The sequence below is a fragment of the Choloepus didactylus genome, chromosome 21 (genome assembly GCF_015220235.1).
Source record: "Choloepus didactylus isolate mChoDid1 chromosome 21, mChoDid1.pri, whole genome shotgun sequence".
NCBI classification, from domain to species: Eukaryota; Metazoa; Chordata; class Mammalia; order Pilosa; family Megalonychidae; genus Choloepus; species Choloepus didactylus.
Window position 1 is genome coordinate 20,538,976 of NC_051327.1, and position 22,969 is coordinate 20,561,944.

Consider the following 22,969-nt stretch of genomic DNA (forward strand, 5'->3'; position numbering starts at 1 on the left):
CCCCACGTGACTTGGGCCTGACAGCACCCATTAGCTGTCCTTTTCAATGCACGGTCCTGCTGTTTGGGAATCCAAGACACCTTCTCACACAGACAGACCTCCACGTCATTGTAAAATAACTCACAATTACCCAGGAGACCGCGAGAGCTGCAAGCAGCAGGCAAGACCAGCCCCTGAGGCCCCGACCCAGGCTCACGGTGCCGTGTGGGCTGGAGCCAGGCCAGGCCAGGTTCCATCCGAGTTTCTCCATCAGAAATTCTGGGACCTGGACAAGCTGCTCACCCACTCTGAGCTAGAAATGCCTGATCTGTACAAGGGAGAGCACCCTCCAGGCTCATCAACCGCTAGGTCATGAGGACCAGAGAATGAGGTACAGAGCTTATCTTTGTTTGCCAGGCTGCTCCACACACCACGCCCTGCCTAGCTTAAACAGCAGGGGAATTACCGGGTCACAGTTTGGAGGCTCAAGGCCCAGTTCAAGGCATCCACAGGCCATGCTCTCTCTCAGAGGTGGCACTTTCTGGTGCTGGCTTGCAGCTCATCCCCACTGCCGTCAGGTGCCCAACTCTCTTTCTCCAGTGTCTCCGGATGGACTGTATCCGAATGTCCTATGCTTAAAGGACTCCAGCCACACCAGATGAAGCCCACCCTGATTCAATCCGGCTCATCCAAATGTGATCTTCGAGGGTCCTGTTTACAAATGAGGCCCTGCCCACAGGGCAGGGGGCAGACTTGCAGGTGTCCATGGGGGCAAGAGTTGGTCCACCCCAGGCCACCACTCCCAGCTGCCACTACCCACTGCAGACGAGCGTCTAGGTTCTAAACAAGCAACACGACAGCAAGGCCAACAGGGAGAGCTGAGGGCAGAGAGATGGGGCCTTGCCATCCTGGCTCCATGAGCTGGGCATAAGGCCATCCTCTTCTCAGCAAACTTGGTGCTTCCCAACTGGGAAAACCCTTTAAAATGCAGAATCCATGGTTTCAGAACCAAAGGAGCGGCCCCGTGTTCCTCTCTCATCCTGCTGCCACAGAGTGCGTGGTCCCGCTCCCCCCAGCATCCGAGGGTGGGGGCTCTCCTGCTTTGCTCGCTGCACCTCCCCTGGAGTGTAGACACGAGCAGCCCACAGCACAGATGGGGAGAGCAGCTGTGACCGAGTGGGGCTCTACACCCTGGAAACACCCAGCACGGGTGTGTGCACAGCTGTGAGTGACGCCTCCAGCAGAGGGAGCTCGGCCCACCTCCCCAGGGCACGCGTCTCGCCCCTGCACGCCGCAGCAGCATGAAATACGTTTGACGAGAGCTCAGAGAAGACGGAGAGCCGCAGGCCTGCTCTTCTGTCAAGTCACAGCCAGGAATCCTCGTCACCATCACAACCTTCCGTGTGTTTGGTTCAGATCCGAGTTCCAAACAAAGACCACACCTGTGTCCACAGGGATGCTGTGCCTGGCCCAGGTGCTGGGGTTGCTTAGATGGGCAAACATGTCACGGAAACGAGCATTTTAACACACATAAAGGATGACCAATCCTTTCATAAAATATTTATTCTAAAAAAATCACACTGTACAAATTTAGATAGAACACTCTCAATGCACAGATTTATAAAATGTGAACATAACAGAAAGACTGAAGTTAACGGAAGAATTTTTGTTGCTGTTGTTTTTTTTTTTTTAAATTAGGAAGGAAAAAGTGATTTTTTCAGGTACAATGATAGTAAATGTCTAGAAGACATCTGAAGAGCCAGTCAACGGACAGCCTAGGACTCACTTGCCACCTCTTACAGTACTGCTTTCTCTCAGCCAAACCCAGAGCCGAAACCACAGGGGATGGCACTGCCCACAGGGCGACAGAGCCCTGTTCACCACGTCATCAGCTAGAGTCCCCGAGCGGCTTACACACAGCGAAAAGGCTTGTACTTAGAGAAAAATCAGCACAATTTGTTCATCATTTTCAGTTTCTCTAACAAAGTGGATTTTCTGTACACTTGTTACAAAGTTCTGTACAAAGCACAAAGCCCCTGGAAGGTGTTACTTCCCAAAGGGTTAAAAATGGACCATACGGATGGTTTTCTATATTCGATCTGTACATTCACACAGAGGGAGGAATACAATTAAAAAAGAATCCACAAAGAAAATCCAGACTGGGGAATCCTGGTTTCTTAAAAAATTTTAAAACCTTACCCTAAGTTTCTAATTGCCTAGCCATCACCATCGTTCAAGCTGCCTCTAAAACTAAAGTCACCCTCTTTCACACACAACTACCAGGCGAATAATCGCTACCCAACAGAACCGCGGGCGCCGTGCCCCAGCTCACAGCCACGGGTGCCAGGCGGGGTCCATGCGGCAGAGGTTGTCCAGGCTGTTGGCGGCAGCCACCAGGGTGCTCACTTTGCTCTCCCCGCCCTCGAACTGGGCGAGGTTGTGCAGGCGGGTCACGATGGCGGTGACAGCCTTCTGGACCAGGGACACCAGCTGCTGGCTGTCCATGTTCTCCGGCTGCCCAGCGGCCGAGAGAGGCGAGGACGTGTCCTCCTGTGTTTTTTTGTGCCAAGCAATTATCTCGTCCCGGAGCACGGTTTTCAGGATGCCATCCACCTGTGTGAAGAGAGGGCGAGAGGACCCGTGTCTGACCCAGAGCCACCCCGGCACCCAGAGCACGTGTGCCGGGAAGATGCACCACAGACAAAGCACAGGAGTAATTAACAATAAAGCTGCAAAGCCAGACAAGAAGTGTGGAGCTAGAAGCAGAGAAGAGAGATGGGCCCTTGAGGGCTACAGCAGCCGGGGGGCCCGTCAGGATGAGTGGGGTCGGCAACTGCAGGGGACGTTGCTGGAGGGTGGGGGGCAGGGGTCACCCTAGTGAGAGGCAGATGAACCACCAGGAAGCAGGACGGTGGGTGTGGTGTGCGGACACGGGGAAGTCCTTCCTCAGTGAAAGAACAAGAAAGGGGGATGAAGAACTGGAGGGCTGGGAAATATGATGGAAAATGGTTTTCTTGGCAAGCCAGAGAGTGGAGACTAGAGAAACACCCCAGGTAGCCACTGGTCAAGCAGCAGAAAGGGGCTGGCATGTGGTAAGGACCTTTGACCTTACGTTACAGCAGACCCTAAATAATGGCACCTGCTTCCCAAACCTTGTGACCACTGTCAGGTCACGCAGACACACTGTGAACCCACTTAACAGGCACAAGCTGACAGAGCCATCTGCTGGCAGGGCTGTGCACTTTTCTCTGCACATGCTTGTCTGCCCCAGGGAGAGTGAGGATCTGCAGAGAGCTCAACTTGGCCAGTACTAGGCTTTCAACAGGCAAGTATGATGGGGAGTGAGTGTAACACCCGTCTGTGGGATCGAAGCTGAAGAAAGGGGTGCAGGGCGGGAATGGACCAAAGGAGGGGTCAGCGGATCACAGCTCCCAGTGGGTCAAAGGGTCCTCAGCGTCTGTGCCCCAGAAGAAGGAGCTGGAGGTGCTGGCTGGTGAGGAGGGGGCTTGGACCGAGAGGACGGAGTCAGCGGAAAGTCAAGAGAGTGAAGGATGAGGGCAGGTGCCAGGGACCCACACTGGGGTCACCAGGAAAAGACAGGTGTGTATCAGAGGACAGTCCATGCACACACATTTTCGTGGACCAAGACGTCCAGCTGCAGGGCCACTGTCATATTCAAAGGACAGGGAGGGCCGTCACCTTAGGCACTCGGGATTGTTTAAAGGTAACCTCTGCTTCATTTGGTGTTGACAGGATGTGTTTCTGGAGAGATGACCCAAAGAATGTCTCTTTTTGTGAACTTAAAGGCATTCACTAAATGTAGACTGTTAGGAAATTCAGGCTCTGTTTGGAGAATGTCCAGTTTCTTCCCACATAAGCCACCGAGGACTAGGCAAAGAGTACTGCATAGCATCACTCCATGATGTAACAGACACTTAAAAGATGGAGCAGATTTTCATTCTTTTTAAAGTTTTCAAATTATATGCCATTCTATGGACAACCCTACGATTGCAGAAATATAAATTTTATCTAAAGGAAAACTTCATATTTCAAATGTTAAGCGAAAGGCAGGTGATAATGAACTGGCATCCACTGCATTAGAACAAGTAGAAACCTAAAGGCTATTTATTATTACCCAAGTTCATAAAAGTGAATCACTATATCCCAAAATTGCACTGTACACTGACATATGCCTGTACCGGGGCCTTGTCTGCTACTGATCATTAAAAAGAGCAATATGTACACATAATAATGTATAGTTCTTCATAGTTAAGACTTTATGAGTTAATTTTTATTAAACTTCTGAATTAATGTTTTCGGAAAGCAACCGGTTTCTGAAGCCTTCTCTAGATGCAAACTGACGATGGGTTGACGGGAGGGAGGAAGGAAGGAGCTGAGCTCTTGCCTGGGATCCATCTAATGGTTGCCTGAGGAATTTTATGAGACTACAAAAGCAGGCAGTACAGGCCGGGCACAGAAGGTGTCCACAAAACGGCAGATCTGGCCACTGTCCCACTGCCAAGGGCAGAGGGCATCTCGTACGCCTTGGGCTTGCGGGGAGTTTGCCACAGGCCAGCAATGCACAAACCACTCTGTGTTCTTTCAGTCCTCACCATGTCCCTAATGGGGAGGTGCCACCCTACAGAGAATCTTATACCCGAAAGACTCACAAAATGGGAAATGGAAGATAGCGTTCAAGTGGAATAAAGATAACTGAACATGCAGTGGTGATGGGATTAGCTGCAGAATCTCCAGCTGTTTGTAGACTAGGTTCCTCAACACCCTAAACACTTCTGGTCAGGGAACATTTTAAAACCCGTTTTCCCAAACGAATATACTTCTTTATGCTCCTCCAGAGCACCCAAACGTAGCTCTTCTCACTTAACATCCTGTTTCCTTGTGAGATCTGCAGCTCCCGCAAGGCCAGACGGAATGTGCCTTTAGCAGGATGACACTAGGACCCACCTTGAAGTTTGGCTGAGCGAAGCACCGGGCCACGGCGATCATGGAGGCTGTCAAAGGGCCAGAGACGCCGATGGTGGTCAGGAACTCGGAGATGTTGGGTGTGAGGCGAAAAGGGACAGGCCGGTTGGCATCTAAGTCTCCAGTCGCGTCATTGATATCAAATCGAAAGTAGGCAACATTCAGTTTGCCAGTATCCTAAATTTCAAAACAAATGTTTTAGGAATATAGACATCAGAATGTAGAAGCCCAAGGGACAGGGTCTGGCTGCTCACACCAGATTACCTGAGCGATCTGTAACATCTCAGGGTTGAGTCTATTTAAATGCAAGACGAATTCTGCAAAGCCAATCAGGGCGAGCTGGATGGTGAACATCTTCCGGAAGGTCCAGTAGTCCGTGGCATTCGGGAACGTGTGCAGCGCCCACTCTTTGAGCATGCTGCGTGGCACCATGTTACTTTGAACTTCCTTGAGAATGTCTCGAAGAACCTGAAGGAAACACATGGGTCATGAATAAGTGCATTTCTGCCTTATGCATAAGTAAATAAATAACCAGCCAACTCACTGCTTTTTCCCTCTGTGGAATATGAAATTTGCATAAAAAAAATTAAACCTGGGAAACCTCTCCCTACATTCAAATAGCAGACAGTATCACCCGATGACTCTTCATCTAATTCACTAATGGGTGACTTATTTTTTTCTTCTTTTTTCAAAAGAACGATTCTCAGATGGTAATTTCTTATTTACTTAGCACCAGCAGTCAATTTTTTTGACGAGTGACCACAGGCATGATGTCATCTGACTGCACACAGGGATGCACATGATTATTCAGTTTCCTTCTGGGTTTCCAAGTCTCCGGCCCTAAAGCACTGATGGAGCAGTTTAAATAAAAGCCTAATTGCATGATACACACTATTTGTCTTACTAAGAATATAAGTAAATACCTGAAAACAGCTCCACACTTGCTAACTACAGAACATGCCAGGCCAATTAAAAGAGCAAAAGTACAGGTGACCAATGACACCACTTCAAATCAAAGGCCACTAAAGACAAAAGTTTTATTAATTGAAGGAGGTAATCTAAAAATAGAACAGATGTGCCATAACACCTGCTCAGCCAGGACTATTAAGAGAGTTCTTCAGGCTGAAATGAAGGGACACTAAACAGTAACACAAATTCATAGAAATAAAGAACACCAGTCAAGGTGACTACACAGTTAAATATACAAGACCATGTAAATTTTTGGTAACTCTTTTCTTCTCCTATCTGATTTAAAAGACAACAGCATATGGAAAACCCTGACAAATCAGCGACACAGCTACTTGAGCTAATAAATTTAGCAAAGTAGCAGGACACAAGATTAATGCATGTTAAGTTAATAATGTTCCTATACACTATAAATGACCTAACTGAAGAGACACTCAAGAAAAAGATTCCATTCTCAATAGCAACAAAAAAATCAAGTACCTAAGAATAAACTTAACCAAGGATGTAAAAGACCTATACATAGAAAATTACATAACTTTACTAAAAGAAACAGAAAGGGACCTAAAAAGATGAAAAAATACTCCGTGTTCATGGACAGGAAGGCTAAATGTCATTTGTAAGGTGTCAATTACACCCAAACTCATCCACAGATTCAATGCAATTCCAATCAAAATTCCAACAACCTACTTTGCAGACTGGGAAAAGCTAGTTATCAAATTTATTTGGAAGGGAAAGATGGCTTGAACTGCTAAAAACATTCTGAAAAAGAAAAACAAAGTGGGAAGACTTACACTTCCTGACTTTGAAGCTTACTATAAAGCCACAGTAGTCAAAACAGCATGGTACTGGCAAAAAGATAGACATATTGATCAATAGAATCAAACTGAGAATTTGGAGATAGACCACCAGATCTACGGTCAATTGATCTTTGATAAGGCCCCCAAAACTACTGAACTGGAACCTAACAGTCTCTTGAACAAATGGGGATGTGAGAACTGGATATCCATATCCAAAAGAATGAAAGAGGACCCCTACCTCACACCCTACACAAAAATGTAAGACCTCTAATGTAAGAGACAGCACCATAAAACCTCTAGAAGACAATGCAGAGAATCATCTTCAAGACCTTGTATTAGGAGGTCACTTCTTAGATCTTACACCCAAAGCAAAAGCAACAAAAGAAAAAATAGATAAATGGGAACTCTGCAAAATTAAAAGCTTCTGTACCTCAAAGAAATTTGTCAAAAAAGTGAAGAGGCAGCCAACTCAATGGGAAAATATATTTCGAAACCATGTATCTGATAAAATACTGATATCTTGCACATATAAAGAAATCCTACAACTCAACAACAATAGTACAAACAGCCCAATTATAAAATGGGCAAAAGATACGAAAAGACATTTCACTGAAGAGGAACTACAAATGGTTAAGAAACACAAGAAAAAAATTTCATCTTCACTAGCTGTTAGGGAGATGCAAATTAAGACCACAATGAGATATCATCTCACACCAATTAGAATGGCTACCATTAAACAAACAGGAAGCTACAAATGCTGGAGAGGATGTGGAGAAACTGGAGCTCTTACTCACTGCTGGTGGGACTGTATAATGGTACAGTCACTCTGGAAGACAGTCTGGCGGTTCCTTAGAATACTAGATATCGAGTTACCCTTTGATCTAGCAATTTCACTTCTCGGTGTATACCCAGAAGATCTGAAAGCAGTGACATGAACAGATATTTGCACACCGATGTTCATAGTGGCATTATTCACAATTGCCAAAAAATGGAAATAATTCAAGTGTCCTTTAACAGATGAGTGGATAAACAAAATGTGGTATATACACACGATGGAATACTATGCAGCAGTTAAGAAGGAACGAGGTTGTGAAACATGACAACACGGATGAATCTTGAAGACATAATGTTGAGTGAAATAAGCCAGACACAAAAGAAGAGATATTGTATGTTACCACTTACATGAACTCCTTGAAAAATGTAAAATAAATATTTTATATTGTAGAATGTAGGGGACCTAAAGATAGACAGCAACTAGTGAAGGGGTTTATTTGTTCTAATAAGAACAAATAAGCTTACTGAGGGTAAACTCAACATTATGGGAATGCTCATGAGTGATTACAGTTTGCAAACTTTCCTGGATATGGTAGGATCATGTTGGAAGCAATGTAGTTATTTTAGGTTACTTGTTTTTCTTATTCCTTTGTGTTGTTAGAGTTTGTTAATTTTCTTGGGACATGGTAGGGACATGTTGGAAGCAATACAGTTACTTTAGGTTGTTTTTCTTATTCCTTTGTTTTAATTTTTTTAAAATTTTGTGATAAAGTTAAAAAAAGCTATTGCATTAAAAATTTAGCTTCAATGTAGTTATTTTAGGTTATTTGGTTTTTCTTATGCCTTTGGATATGGTTTATTAATTTTCTTGGGATATGGTAGGAACATGTTGGAAGCAAAGCAGTTATTTTAGGTCATTTGTTTTTCTTAATCCTTTGCTTTGTTTTGTTTGAAATGTTGTTTTTTAAAATTTTTCGATAAAGTTAAAAAATTAAAAACAAAAAGACAACCACATAAAATAATAAGAATAAATCTCTGTTGATGGGCTCATAACATACAAAGATGTAATTTGTCTGACAATAGCACAAAAAAGGAGACAGCTATGCTAGAGCAAAGTTTCTGCATACTATTGAAATTGTTAGTATTATTAATCCAAAATAGATTTTTCAAGGTAAGATGTTACTTGTAATCCCCAGTCTAGCTAGTTAGCCAAGTAACACTCAAAGAATTAAATGGGAATTAAAATTGTATGCTGGTAAATACCCACGTAACACAAAAAGAAGGCAGTAATGGAGGAACAGAAGAACAAAAAAGAGACATTCAACACCCAGAAAACAGCAAATGACAAATTCCTACCTTACCAGTTACGACCCTAAACATAAATGGAATATTCAAATGGGCAGCAAATGACTTCTTAGTATAATAAGTACACCCCAAATATTGCACAGGACATACTTACAGAAGAGTTGTTTGTTGCTTAAGTTCAAATTTAACCAGGTGCCCTGTATTTTTATAACTACTAAATCTGGCAGCCCTACTTCCAGGCCATTCTACACCTAAGTATTTACCCAAGAGAAATGACAACACATAATCCACCAATGTCCACAAAAGCTTTGTTTATAACAGCCTCAAAAATGGAAACATCTGAAATGTTCATGAACAGAGGAATGAAGAAGCAAACTGTAGTATATCCGTATCCATACAATGGAACACTAATCAGCAATAAGAGGACACAAAACCACGAATGAATATAAAAATTATAATGGTGATTAAAAGAAGCCAACAGAAAAGAGTACATACTGAATGATTCCAATTATATAAAATTTTAGAAAATGCAAAACAATCCACAGTGACAGAAGCGAATCAGTGATTGCCTTGGCCTGGAGGGGGTGTGGGGCGTTGACAAGGGAGGAAAAGGTGTTTTAGAAAAGGACACAAGGACATTATCATGAGTGGTAGATATATTCATATTAATTGTGCTAAGAGTGTCGCTGGTGTATACATATGTCAAAACTAATCATATTTTCTTTAAATACATGCAGTTTATATTGTATGTCAATTATAGCTCAATAAAGGTGTAAAAATTTTAAAAAATGAATTAAACACTCCAATCAAAAGGCAAGATACTCAAAGTATTAATAAAAAACATGATCCAACTATATTCTATCTACGAGACACAACTGGATCAAGAAAACGAATAGGATGAATGGAAAACATAGACCATGCCAACAGTTAGCAAAAGAGAGCTTGAGTGGCTTTACTAATACCAGACAAGACAGGGTTCAAAATAAAAATCATGAGAGATAAAGGAACACATTATACATATGATAAAAAGCTCAGTCTACAAGGAACACATAATAATTATGCATATTTATGTACCTTACAACAGCGCCTCCAAAAAAACATAAAGCTAAACCTGACAGAACTGAAGGAAGAAACAGACAATTCAACGATAACAGTTGGAGACGTCAATACACCACTTTGAATAATGGGCTAACAACCTGGTAGAGTATTAATAAGGAAAAAGCAAACTTGAAACTCTAAGCCAACTGGACCTAACAGGCTTTTACAGAACACTCTACAGGAATAGCAGAATACACATTCTTCTCAAGTGCACACGGCCCATCTCCAGGATGGACCATATGCTGGGCCATAAAACGGGCCTCAACAAACTTAAAGGGATTGAAAGCATACAAGGCATGTTCCACGACCACAGTGGAATGAAATGAGACAATAACTGAAGATATTTTGGGAAATCCACAAGTAAGCAGAAATTAAACAACACATTCTCAAATAACCAATGGTCAGAGACGACAGAGAAATGAGAAAATATTTTAAGATGACTGAACACAAAAATTAAAGCAGTGCTCAGAGGGAAATGTAAGGCTGTAAATATTAGCATTAATGAAGAAAGATGTCAAAATCAGCAACCTAATCTTTCACCTTAACAGAAAAAAGAAGAGCAAATTAAACCCGAAGCAGGCAGAGAAAGGAGAGATAATAAAAGTTTAGAGTGGAAATAAGTCAAATGAAAATAGAAAAATAAAAGAGAAAGTCAACAAAACCAAAGCTGGTTCTTTGAAAAGATCTACAGAATTGACAGACCTTTACCAAGACTGACCAAGAAAAAAAGAGATGCCCCAAATTACTAACATCAGGAAGGAAAGAGGGGACGTCACCAACGACCTCACAGAGAGCAGAGAAGTAAAAGGGAATCCTAAGAACAACCGTCTGCCAACGAATCAGACAGGTTGTAAACAAATGGACAATTTCCTAGAAGTGCACCAACTACCAAAACTGACTCAAGGCGAGACAATCTGAATAAGCCTGTAACGAGCAGAGACTGAATTAGTAATTTATAAAGGCCCCACAAAGAAAAGCCCAGGCAGCTTCACTGATGAATTCTACCAAACATTTAAACAAGAATACCAAACCGTCACAAACTCTCCCACAGAGCAGAAAAGGAGAGAACACTTCCCAGTTCATTTGGAGACCAGTAGTATACCGATACCAAAACCAGAAAAAGACATCACAAGAAAGGAAAACTACAGACCTATGTCCCTTATGAATACAGATAAAGAAATCTTCAACTAGCAAACTGAAGCCAGCAACAGATAAGAAGGATTACACACCACGACCAACTAGGATTTATCCCAAGAGTGCAAGGTTGGATTAACATCCAAAAAATCAATGTAATACCACATATTAATAAAGAACAAAACCACATGACATCTCAATAGATGCAGAAAGAGCATATGACAAAATCTAACTCAACAAACTAGAATAGAAGGACTTTTGTCAACTTGAGCTAAAGTATCTAGGAAAGTACCCAGAGCTAACATAATTAATGGTGAGAGACTGAAAGGTTTCCTCTGAGACTGGGACTATGACAAATACATTACTGTCACCACCTCAACTCAACATTGTACCTGAGGTCCTAATCAGGTTAAATGGACCAAAAAAAAAAAAAGAAACCAAAAGCATCCAAGCAGGAAAGGAAGAAGTAAAACTATCTCTATTTGCAGATGACATATTATATACAGAAAACCCTAAAAAACTCACACCAAAAAACCCCAAACAAACCAAAACCCAAAACAAAACACTTAGAGCTAATAAACAAGTTTAGCTAGGTTGTAAGACACAAGATGAATACACAAAAGTCAATTGTATTTCTGCACACACACAGCAAACAATCCAAAAATTAAGAAAATGATTCCACTTGTAGCAGCATCAAAAAGATTAAAATACTGAGGAATAAATAAATAAGAGAAGTTCAAAACTGGTACACTGAAAACTACAAAACAATGTTGAAAGAAAATGAAGATCCAAATAAATACAAAGACACACCATATTCATGGATCAGAAGCTCTAATATTGTGAAGCTGGCAATACTCCCCAAATTGATGTATAGATTCAAGCAATCCCTATCAAAATCCCAGCTGGCTTATTCTGCAGAAATATACAAGCTGATCCTAAGGTTCATATGGAAATGCAAGGGACCCAGAATAGCCAAAATAGTCTTGAAAATAGAGAACAATGTCGGAGGACTCACACGTCCTGATTTCAAAACAGCTGCTCTGGTAATCAAAATGGTGTAGACTTGGCATAGGGAGAGACATACAGATCAACAGACTAGAATAGAATAGAGAGTCCAAGACTAACCACCACATTTGTAGTGAACTGATTTTTACAACAGGTCTCAGCCACAAGGCCAAGAAGTGCAAACTCAATTAATTTTTGACATGGATGCCGAAACAATTCAATTGTGCCGAAAACAGTCTTTTAACACATGTTGCTATGATAGCTGGGTGTCCACATGCAAAAGAATGAAGATGAATGCCTACCTCACACCATACACAAAAATGAACTCAAAATGGATCAAAGACCTAAATGTAAGAGGTAAAAATTGTACAATTTTTAGAAGAAAACATAGGAGTGAAAATTCATGACCTAGGCAATGGTTTCTAGGTACAACACTAAAAGCACAAGCAGCAAATGAAATTAAAGTGTTTTCACCAAGAAAGTGAAAAGGCAACTCACAGAATGGCCATTTATATCTGTAAATCATGTGTCTGGTAAGAGACTTGTATGTGGAACATACAAAGAACTCTTACAAATCAACAAAAGGAAAAAAAAACCCAATTAAAAAATGGGCAAAGGACTTCAATAGTAATTTCTGCAAAGAAGATATACAAATAGCCAACAGGCACATGAAAAGATGCTCAACATCACTAGTCATCAGGAAAATGCAAACCAAAACCACAATGAGATACCACCTCATGCCCAGAGGATGACTAGAATAAAAAAATATCACGTAAGTGCTGGGAAGGATCTGGAGTAACTGAAACACTCATACAATGCTGGTGGAAATGTAAAATTGTGTAGCCACTTTGGAGACAGTCTGGCAGTTCTTCGCAAAGTTAAATGTACGAGTTCCCAGGAGACACAGCAATTCTACTAGGTAGAAGAGAAGTGAAAACGTTGCCACAAAAACTTTATGTGAATATTTACACCAATATTATTCATAATAGCCAAAAGGTGGAAACAATCTAAATGTCCACCAACTGACGAATGGACAAATAAAATGTGGTATATCCATACAATGGAGTATTTATTCAGCAAAAGGAACTAATGATACATGTTACAACATGGATGAACCTTGGAAACATTTCGCTAAGTGAAAGAAGCCAGACAAAAGGACCACATATTATTTGACTCCATTAATATGAAATGTCCAGAACAGTCCACAGAGACAGAAGGGTCTGTGGTTGCCAGGGGCTGGGCAGATGGAAGAATGGGCGAGACTGCTAATGGACATAGGACTTTCCTTTCTGAGGGGATAAAAATGTTCTAGAATTGGATAGTGGTGATTGCTGTACAACTCAGTGAATATACTATAAACACTGAATTGTACACCTTAAGAAGGCAAATTTATGGTACGTGAATTTCACCTCAATGAAGGTGCTGTAAAGAAGTCTGAAGGATGAAGGAGCAGGGTTAAGAACAAAATGGACTAACATGAAGGCATGAGGCGGGGTCAGCGCATACAACAGCATCTCTAGCTGGCCTTGCAGGGCCCTTGCGCTGTTTTCAAGCTGGAACAAACATCACCATCATCAGTTACATATGCTGTTTGTTAAACACCCTTAGGGGGATTCAGATATAATTTTATCTTTGAGGATAGAGGTCACTGGCTTCTACCCTGTCAAAGGTAAATGCAGCCTTAAGAATACAATTCATTTCTCCCTCCCCAAACATCCACAGAACGACCAGGCAGTGACCTATGCCACAACAAAGCGCTGGCACCAGTTCTCCAGGGAGGTCCAAGCTCGGTCCACAGAGGCAATCAGAAAAGGGGAGGACACTTCTCTCGGACAACCTCAGGCCCTGCCTCACCTGAAGCACTGATGTGCTGGGTGAAACAAGCACCCCTTGGCTTCATCTTCCATAACCAACCAACCAAAATGAGTTCCCTGGGAGAATGAGAGCACGGTTATAGCTCCCAGTTCTGTGGTGTCTCTCTGGAAAAAGCACAGCAAGGACTAGAGAGGCATCTGAGGATCAGGCCCAAACAGGTGTCTCTTGTCACCCCAAACAATCCTGAGACAAAGCCTTCAGAGATTCAGAGTCCACATCTGCCCTGCTTTCTACCAGAGAAGGCGAGGGACTTTTGTCAGAGGGGCTGCAGGTGAGAGCCACCCAGGCCTTCTGACCCTGAAATAGCTGGGTCAGAGGTTTTACAATTTGCCAGTTTTTTGCATTTTAGAAACTACATACAACACACAGACTATACATTGCCTAATGCTCCCAGCAGCAAACCAGACAGATATGGACATGAAGTCAATAAGTAAAGACTATAAACATCTCACATCACTTCAGATCAGGTTTGGCTGTCAGACAAGTTCACCACAAACTTACTTTTTTAAATACTAGTTTCTGAGCTTTTTTGTAAGTGCAGGTGAGGGGTAACAACAGACCTGAACCTTGGAGAGAACTCAGCCCTCTCCGAGGTTTAAAATCTATAGCAATCGTCTCCTGACTAGGCTCAAAGTCCCCCTGACTTCTACCACGTCACAAGTCTAATAAAGTTATTTCAAATTAGAAAGGCACCCTTAAAGAGTGCCCTGCAATTCTGTTTTGGGCACACTTGTCGCCATGGCCAGAAAGCAGGAGCTCATGGCATCCTGGGTGGTGGCTCTGGACTCCTGCCCTCCCCAACTTGTACCTGGTGGCTGGCCTGGGTCCCCCGGGCCTGCACGGTGGCCAGTCTGTCGTAGTAACGGGAAATGGGGTTGTCATGCTCGATGCCCTTCTTGGCACAGCGCTGTTTGTATATCTCCACGAGGGAAAGTGAAGAGGGGTTGTCTTCCACCAGGCGCATCTGTGGGGACACTGCCACAACCCGGGGAACTAGGGAGAAAGTGGAAGGGAAGCAGGGTGGGGGTGGGGGCAGATTGAGAGAGAATGACCACGGGTTAGTACTTGCCATCATCATAAGGGGGTTTCCCACACAGCCCCGGGCCTGTGCTTGACGAGCAGAGGAAACACCTAACAGGCAAATCAGGAAGAACCTTTGTGACCGCCCAGCAGAGGACACGATGCTTGATTTACTGGGTGACGGCTCCGGGGCTGAGTATAGCCCTGTGTTCAGGATACAGATGAACAGAAATTTTTAAAAGGTCATCTTAAAAAATGAGAAAATAAAGAGAATCTGCCAAACATTTACTGTTTAGAGGGCTTTCTCAAAGGCACCTATAGGCCGTAACAAGTTTACTTCTCTTCCTCACATCAGGAATGGTTAGGTTTATCTTTGCAGGAATTAAGAAAATAGTCAACCCAATCATTTTGTGTTCTATGGTTCAGTTAGGCAGAGTCACCAGAGTGAATCTGACAATCCTACCCAGTTAACTTGTAAATCTGTTATCGATATATTCACGATCAATGTCCTCTTCCAGCCTTTGGGGCATGGCTTACTGAGCAGCTTGCCTCCCGCGGTCTGCACTAGCCGGGTGTGGGGGCTCTGAGACAGCTGCCCACAGGCACAGCCCAGTCGGCCTCCCTGGCAGTGCTGCGACCCTGAGGTGAGTTACTGGACAGTGTGAACATCAGTTTCTTCATCCATAAAAAGGGATAATAACAGTACCTACCAGGGAGGATTGTTTGTAGATTAAATGAGAATACTAAAATATGAGATTAAGGTAATATTATTAAGATATTTTATTGAAATAAAGTGGGATGGGGCTGAGAGATTTCAGGAAGGTGGTAACAAAACCCACTCTGGCCACTGTGGGTCATGTCAGGCTGGCAGCGCCTGCTGGTGCTGCTGGAGCAGGAAAGCAGCGGCTGGGCACAGCTCCTGCACACATCTGCCTCGAGGCCACACAGATGTTTCCAACTTCACAAGAAGACGGTGCAGTCGAACATCAGTTAAACCTCAGCTGCTGGCTTGCCACCACACTCCAAACCACGAGAAATTCCAAAATGACTCCAGGGCATTTATTTGGTCTGTGACTTAGTGCCAACCAGGAGTTAGTTTCTTTGGAAAAAGCATAGAGCAATCTCTGTGTTTGATCCCACTATGGGATCAACACTAAAGACCATGTTTATACACATTCGAATGCCTGCAGCCTTCTATGGTGTACTTCAAGCTTCCTTTAGACTTGTTTTTTGAATCTACTTGTTTTGGGGGAGGATATAGAACTTACGGGGCAGAGATTTTAGGTCAAAATGGGCTGGATGACACTTCATCTGTCAGAAGCAACTTATGTACAGGACCAGATAATATGCATTGACTTAGGCTCTTAAACTCAGAGATTCTATGCTAAAATATCTTAACAATGGTTCTCTTCTCTAGGTAGGACTACAGGTGTCTCACTGCATCTCTGAAACAGAAACTGGTCACTCACAAATTACCCACGAGGAAACAGTTATGGGAAGACTTCACTCAACAGGTGAAGCTACTAGTTGCCACTTGAGCAAGATTTCTGTGGCCTTCCCAGGGCTTCCTGAATTTCCCAAAGTCTTGTATTGTGCCCCAGGAAGCACACCCAGGCACTAACTACACATAGCAGCAAGTGGTCCAGGAGGAGGAGTTCAAAGAGAATTTATTTAAGACTTGAGATGTGACGTTACTGTGACGGCTAGCACTCTGTGCACCCTGGGCCTGCCCGGGCAGGAAGGTGCTGGTGACTACAGCCAGCGTACACAGGCCTGTGACCCCTTCTCCAACACCCACATGCACCAAGTCCCGTCACACAAGGAGGACACTAACAGCCAGGGAGTGGCTTCTTCCAGGGCAGGGACTCTGTCTGGGGGGCTGTTCCTCACTCCAAGGCTGTGCTGCAAGGCACGTTTAGAACCATCCTCACACAGACAGCACACGTGAAAATCCGCAGAGGCAAACGTGAGCTGCAGCAAACCCGGAGAGCTCCTCATGGGCCCCCGGCGTGGGGCTCTCGTACCTGTGAAGAACAGGTGCCTCTTCGTAGTCTCCTTCCTCTTCTCCAGACAGGGGTTCAGCAGGCGAAGCAGCTGCAGCACACGCTCCTCCCTCCGAGACTCCGTGAGGCAGGCATCGTTCATGACCAGGTACGGGTAAATCTTGCCATTGTGCCCGCGGATGTACAGTCTCCTGGCCGCGGTGTTGTGCTTCTGCACAATCTCCACCCTGGGCATAAACCTACCAAGACAAGTGGATAATGCAGCACAGACGCCCCAAGTCTCAATTTCCAGCCCCTTCCGTCAGAAGAAAATGGAGCTTTATAAAAACAGTAGTTAGAACTGTCAGGGAAAGGGAAAGCGTTAAGTGGATAGAAGACGAAACTAGGCTTTCAAGAAAATATGCCACCAGGTCCACCTTCAGTAGCTAAAGGCGGGCTACTGATGTGCCTTGGAGGGTACCAGCAGCCAGAAGTGAAGGTTGGGTGGGTGGGTGGCTGGGGAGCCCGGGATTGGGGTGTTGGGGCAAGGCGGCCCTCTCTGGCCCCAAGGAGCAAGCCCTGGGGCCAGCACAGCCTGCCACCTGCTCGATGCAGCCAGGGAGGGGGGCTGGCCAGGTCCAAGCAGGACGTGGAGGGAAGGGAAATGAACAGGGGGTCTGAGAAAGAAGAGCTCTGTGTCCACTTCGGAAAGAAAAAGGAAGCAAGCTCATCAAGGGAAGCCTCTTCAAAGCACTTTTACATTTCAAACGAGATGCAACAAGCACCAGCAAATGTTACAATGTTCTGACTCTGTTTTGAATATGGCACTTCAGGAGTTAACAAGAGATGGGGAAACTACACTTCATCCAGGTCTGTCGGGATTCAGAAAAGGTTCTTTTTGAAACCAAACACAAATTTCATTCAATCAAGACATGTAAGCTATGAGTAAAATAAGACTTTACCTGGTGCTTAATTACTCCAAGTCTAGAGCCATCTTCTATCGTTCCAGCTCACAGGAAAGGAGAGAATAAGGGAAGGGAAGCAAAACCCAATCTGAACTCAAGGCCTCGGCCACCCCGGGAGGCAGCACCCCGGCTGTTTTCGCAGGGTGAAGTATGTTAATTACCACTCTGCCAGTTCAGGTTCACTTACCGAGCGATCTTGATATAATAATGTGTTGGCTTTGGCATCAGAAATTCCCCAGGAATTTCTACTTCAGCTGTTTGTGCTGAGAAATTGCTCAAAAAACGGCACTTTTCTTCGATGAGGAAGAATTTTGGAAGTTGCTTGGTTTTAGCCTCTAAGATTTTGATCCATTTTTTCAATTTAGAAATTAAATTATGGAGCTTCATGGATCCTGGAACACTGAAGTCAAAATCTTCAAAACAAAATATGATTAAAAACATTTTTAATCATCTGGCCTATTTCTAACTGATGGAAAAAAATCCTTGCGCAAGCACCCACCAGGAACGAAACAGGCATGTTCCATATATAGTTTGGAACAAAACATTTGACGTCTCTCTTGCTGTAAGTGTAAGTTAAGGCCTGAGAGGGCAGGAGAAGCCAGAGTGTGCGGCCTTCTCGCGACTGGGGTGCATGCCTCAAACTCGAGAAGATGAGAGAAGGAACACCAAACACACGGAGCTCAACCCCAACCACAGTGGGACCCTGCCACGCAAGGACATGGGCGAGAGGAGCACACAGGCCCCCGGGAGGCCCCGGCTCAACCATCTCGCCCATCTCCACACAGGAAATGCCAGAGCCTCCAGCGTCCTCCTCACGCACGGTCCCCCGAGGACAAGAACCACAGCCCCCTCGGCACCCCATCTGGGCACAAGCACCACACCCAGCAACAAAGGCCCTGTGTTCAAAACCAAGAATCATCAATTTGAAACTAAGGAAGAGAAAAAATAAAATATCCAGGAGAGAATGAAATCACAAACGAGCGAATTAGAAGGAATTAAGGCAAGAAGCCAAATGACAAAAAGGAAAACATACACATTTCATTTAAGCAATTAAAAAAAATTCTAATTAATATACCTCAGATTTTATTGAGACTTAATATTAAAAGGCCAATTAAATATAAAAGTCCTTTTAAAAAAACTACCACCCTTCATTCCCTCTCAGATTAGCATCAAAAGTGGAAGGCTCCCTTGTCAACCTGAAAACCACTTCTGCCATGAAACACAGACTTCGTGGGAGCCTCGAGGAGCACTAGCCACAGACCCCATTCTCCTGAGGCTAAATCAGACTCTGGGCTGCGTGGCAGACACCTCTCAAACACGTCCTTCACAGAACCAAGGGGCCCTGTGTCTCCGGAGCTTATTCAAGTGGATCTGAAACATTTTGCATTCTGATTTGCCCAGAGTTTGCTGCAGATACAAGTGCTGTGGGGTAACCCTGGGAGCCTGGCCAGGCTCTGGTCTCCCCTCTTCTTGCAGCCCCCGGGAGCCTGGCTGGGGCAGAGTCCCCCACAGGCCCTGCAGAGACTTGCCTCCCTCACCACGTGCCCCTCCTGCAGAGTGCTGCAGTGAGACTGGATCCAAATGTACCGAAATCACAAGCGTCAACACATCACTGTGGACCCAGGAACTTGCGGAGGCCCACTCCACGTGGATGCGGGAGGCCTCACAGGCAGTGCAGAGGGCTGTGTGCTGTCCGTGGGACACCTGTCCCTGCAGCCCCGTGTCCAGCATTGTGGGCCACTGCTTCACACGCACACTTAATTAGCGCATAAACTACGTGCGCCCGGCCAACAAACCAAGCAACACGACACCATGTTTGTCCTACAAATGGCCCCTAAGCACAACCACGCTACCTGTTGCTCGACCCAGAAGAGTGGGTGTCAGGGCGGGGGAAACCTGCTGTTGGGCGCAGTAAGAGAAGACCTGGTATACCTAAAACCCTGGGCTGCAATTCACGAGAAGGTGAAAGAGTTTTAAGGCAAGCTGCCAACCCCAGAATCTGAGCCCCAGGGAGATGACGCGCACTGGATGGGGCAGTGCTTCTGGGCCCGGCTTGGAATTGTGGTTCGTCCACTCACAAGCCATCCATCCACTTAAAGCACATTTCTGAGCCTCTTGGAGCCTCTTTTACACCCATGAAGCTGGAACAGAAATAACAATACCCATCCCCTGGGCTTAAACGAGGCAGCACACGTTAGGCCCTCAGCGCAACGTGAGGCTCAGAGTCCAGGGTCTAATCACCACTGTCCCTTTAAGAAGGGAACCCAACACGGATGAAATCAACTTCACAAGAGCAAACATGTTTTCTCGTGTGTTTTATGGCAGGTTTCTGGTTTCTCTTCAATGTTGAGCTGTGCTGTCTCCACCACCCAGAGAGCCCATTACGGGGCACCCGCACAGACAGGGTGACAAGGGCACCCACTCTCCATGGAGGAGCTGCCAGTCTGCCCGCACCAGGACGGAGGCACCTCACCAATGCGACACTCAGCAAATCTGCTCAAGGAGGGTCCCAGACCTGATTGTGATGAACTGTTTTTTTTTTTTTTTACTTTTATTTTGGAATCCTTATAGATTCATAGGAAGTTGCACAGAAGTGTTCGTCGGAAGTCCTGTGTACCTGTCCTCAGCTGCTCCTTCCCATGCTGACTTCCTACCAAGGCACTGATGCTGGCACAACCCAGAGCTAACTCGGACGTTTCCACTTACATATGTACTCGCGCGTGTCTGTGAAAGCTCTGTCATGTGCAGTTTCACGTACCCACCCCACAAGCAAGTGCTCAGCTGACGCGTCACCCCGAGACACTCTCATGTCACCCCATCACGGTCACATCCATCCCTAACTCCCAGCAACCACTTATCCGTTCTCCATCTCTAGGAGCATATGCCAAACATTTCATAGACTGACTCATGCAGTACAGATCCTTCTGGTTGGCTTTTTTTCCCTCAGCACAATTTCATCAAGGTTCTTCAAGTCCTGAGAGTCAGCAGAGAATTCCTTTGACTGCTGAGCATGGCTATATCATGCTTTGTTTAACCATTCACCCTATGAAGGACGTTTGGGAAGATTCCAGTTTGGGGCTATAACTAAGGCGGCTGTTGACGTGTGCCCAAGGTCCTGCATGAACGTAAGTCTGTCCTGTTTCTGAGCCCTCTTCCCCTTTTACAGACAGCTGGAGTGATGGCACTCCAGAAGGAAAGGGCAGCTCTCACCTCTAGAGAAGATTAGAGCACAGTATCATGGTCAGAGACACCTTCCCTGGGAACACGCTGGAAAGAAACCAAAGCAGTTGGAGGGCTCTTGATTTAAATTTCTGTAAATGACTACAATTGAGGTTGATCAGAAGCCTTATTAGCCGTCTTCTTTCAAGTTTCAATTTTCTGATTTTTTGAGATCAAAATCCAGATGATCCACTCCACTTCTAATCTTCTATTTCAGACTACATTTAATTTAATAATTTAATTATCTGGACATTTTGAGATAAAGATATACTGAATATCATTCTTTTAAGTAAAATGTTATGGTTTCCGTATTTTCGTCTTAGACTCTTCCTTTTTCAGAAAAAAGTAATAGACCACGCATCATATAAACTTCACAAAGGAAATATTCTAAGATTTCAACCTACTCTATAGAAAAACATGTTTTTTAACTGTGTTCTCTAAGATACAGTGAGTCATGAAAAGGTACCTTAACTGTCTAAAAATGTGAACCATTTATTTTAAAGTGAAGAAAAACTGTGTCAGAGACAATCGCAAAAGTGGTAATGTTTCTTTCAGCTCCAGGAACTTTTATAGACAAATCTTGTTTTCACGTGACGATCACTCATATTGACACTCAAGAGATAAAACCCTATAGGAATGACTCCTCAGGCTGACCTGACGTGTCTGGGAGACGACCACCCGGCAGGTCAGGAAAGGGAGGGATGAATGTGTGCAGCTGCCCGTGACGGGGCCTCGCCGAGTGTGCACACAGCGGGTGTGGATGCCTGGGTGTGTCCCCCTTGACTGAAGAGACTCGGGACGAAGGAGACTTGCCCAGTTCTCACGGTGAAGGGCAGAACTAGATCCAAGCCACTGAGGCCCTGGGAAGTGCTGGAAGTACAATCTACCCTTGACTTTGCCACCAGAACTCGCTACACATTTATCCTTTACTTGTCATCTTAAGCCCTGCACTTCCGAGTCCCAATGCCACACCTTATATTAGTTCTCACCAAAACAAGTAGATGAAGGGATTAGGGAAGGAAAGAGGGGGGTCTGGGCCTGAGAACCACCAATTTTCTAACCCCCTTTTCAGGCTCCAATACCCTGATCTTTCACTGGAGAGATGGAACTGTAGTCTCCAGAGAAAATCCACACAGAAAATCCAAGGATAGTTGTGGTTTCTATTTGAGTTTTGAAGTCTATATTTTAAATAAAATATAACCAGTGCCAAATACAGCAATGATAAAGACCACGGATTAATATAACTGGCACAGAGCTACAGGAAAAGGAAAGCGAAACTTACCGGTTGTGAACTGGCCTTTCAGCTTCTGAAAGACGGGGTCCTGAGCAGTGGCCTGGGCCCGCCGGGCCAGAGACTCGGAGGCTGCACTGGAGAACATGGTTGAGACGTTGGACACATTCTCCAGGCCTACCCCGAATGTGCTCACCAACTTCTTGACAAAATTGAGCGTGTGGGGAGTGATTTTGGCATCTGACACTGCTCCACTTTTCTCAAATGCAACAGAGTAACATTTTGCCAGGCCCTGTTGAAGCTGCCTGAGAACCTAGAGGAAAAGACAGCAGAGATACTTCACAAAATAGAGCTCTCAGTTCAAGCAACTAACCGACCCCAAAGCACCCAGCAAGCATATGCCATCACCACAGGTCATGCTGTGTCCACCCGGCACTGGGACCCACAGGCATAAAATCAACGTGTGCAGAAGAGATGGAACTGCCTGTGCGCTGGATGCAGCGAGCTGGCCTTTTTAATGAGGACTAAGGTCCAGACGGAGAAGAAACAAACCACACACCTTTTTTGGTCACACACACACCCTTCTGCTGGTTAGCCAAGGACAAAACCTTATTTTCAGATAGCATGTGGGAGCAC

At 44.7% G+C, this 22,969-nt stretch overlaps 1 protein-coding gene across 10 annotated transcripts in view; it reads right to left on the reverse strand.

Moving 5' to 3' along the window:
* Window positions 1-1,524: 1,524 nt before the first annotated feature.
* Window positions 1,525-22,969, reverse strand: part of LOC119517799 (transformation/transcription domain associated protein) — a 140,613-nt gene continuing 119,168 nt past the window's right edge. For all 10 annotated transcript variants that reach the window (XM_037814799.1, XM_037814803.1, XM_037814798.1 and 7 more), the window contains 7 exons: window positions 22,385-22,646; window positions 18,071-18,296; window positions 16,961-17,178; window positions 14,725-14,909; window positions 5,227-5,430; window positions 4,945-5,139; window positions 1,525-2,592 (listed from right to left, as the gene is read on the reverse strand). In XM_037814799.1, coding sequence (XP_037670727.1) covers window positions 2,308-2,592; window positions 4,945-5,139; window positions 5,227-5,430; window positions 14,725-14,909; window positions 16,961-17,178; window positions 18,071-18,296; window positions 22,385-22,646 — 1,575 coding nt within the window. In that variant the 3' untranslated portion in view covers window positions 1,525-2,307. The remainder of the gene's footprint in view (window positions 2,593-4,944; window positions 5,140-5,226; window positions 5,431-14,724; window positions 14,910-16,960; window positions 17,179-18,070; window positions 18,297-22,384; window positions 22,647-22,969) is intronic.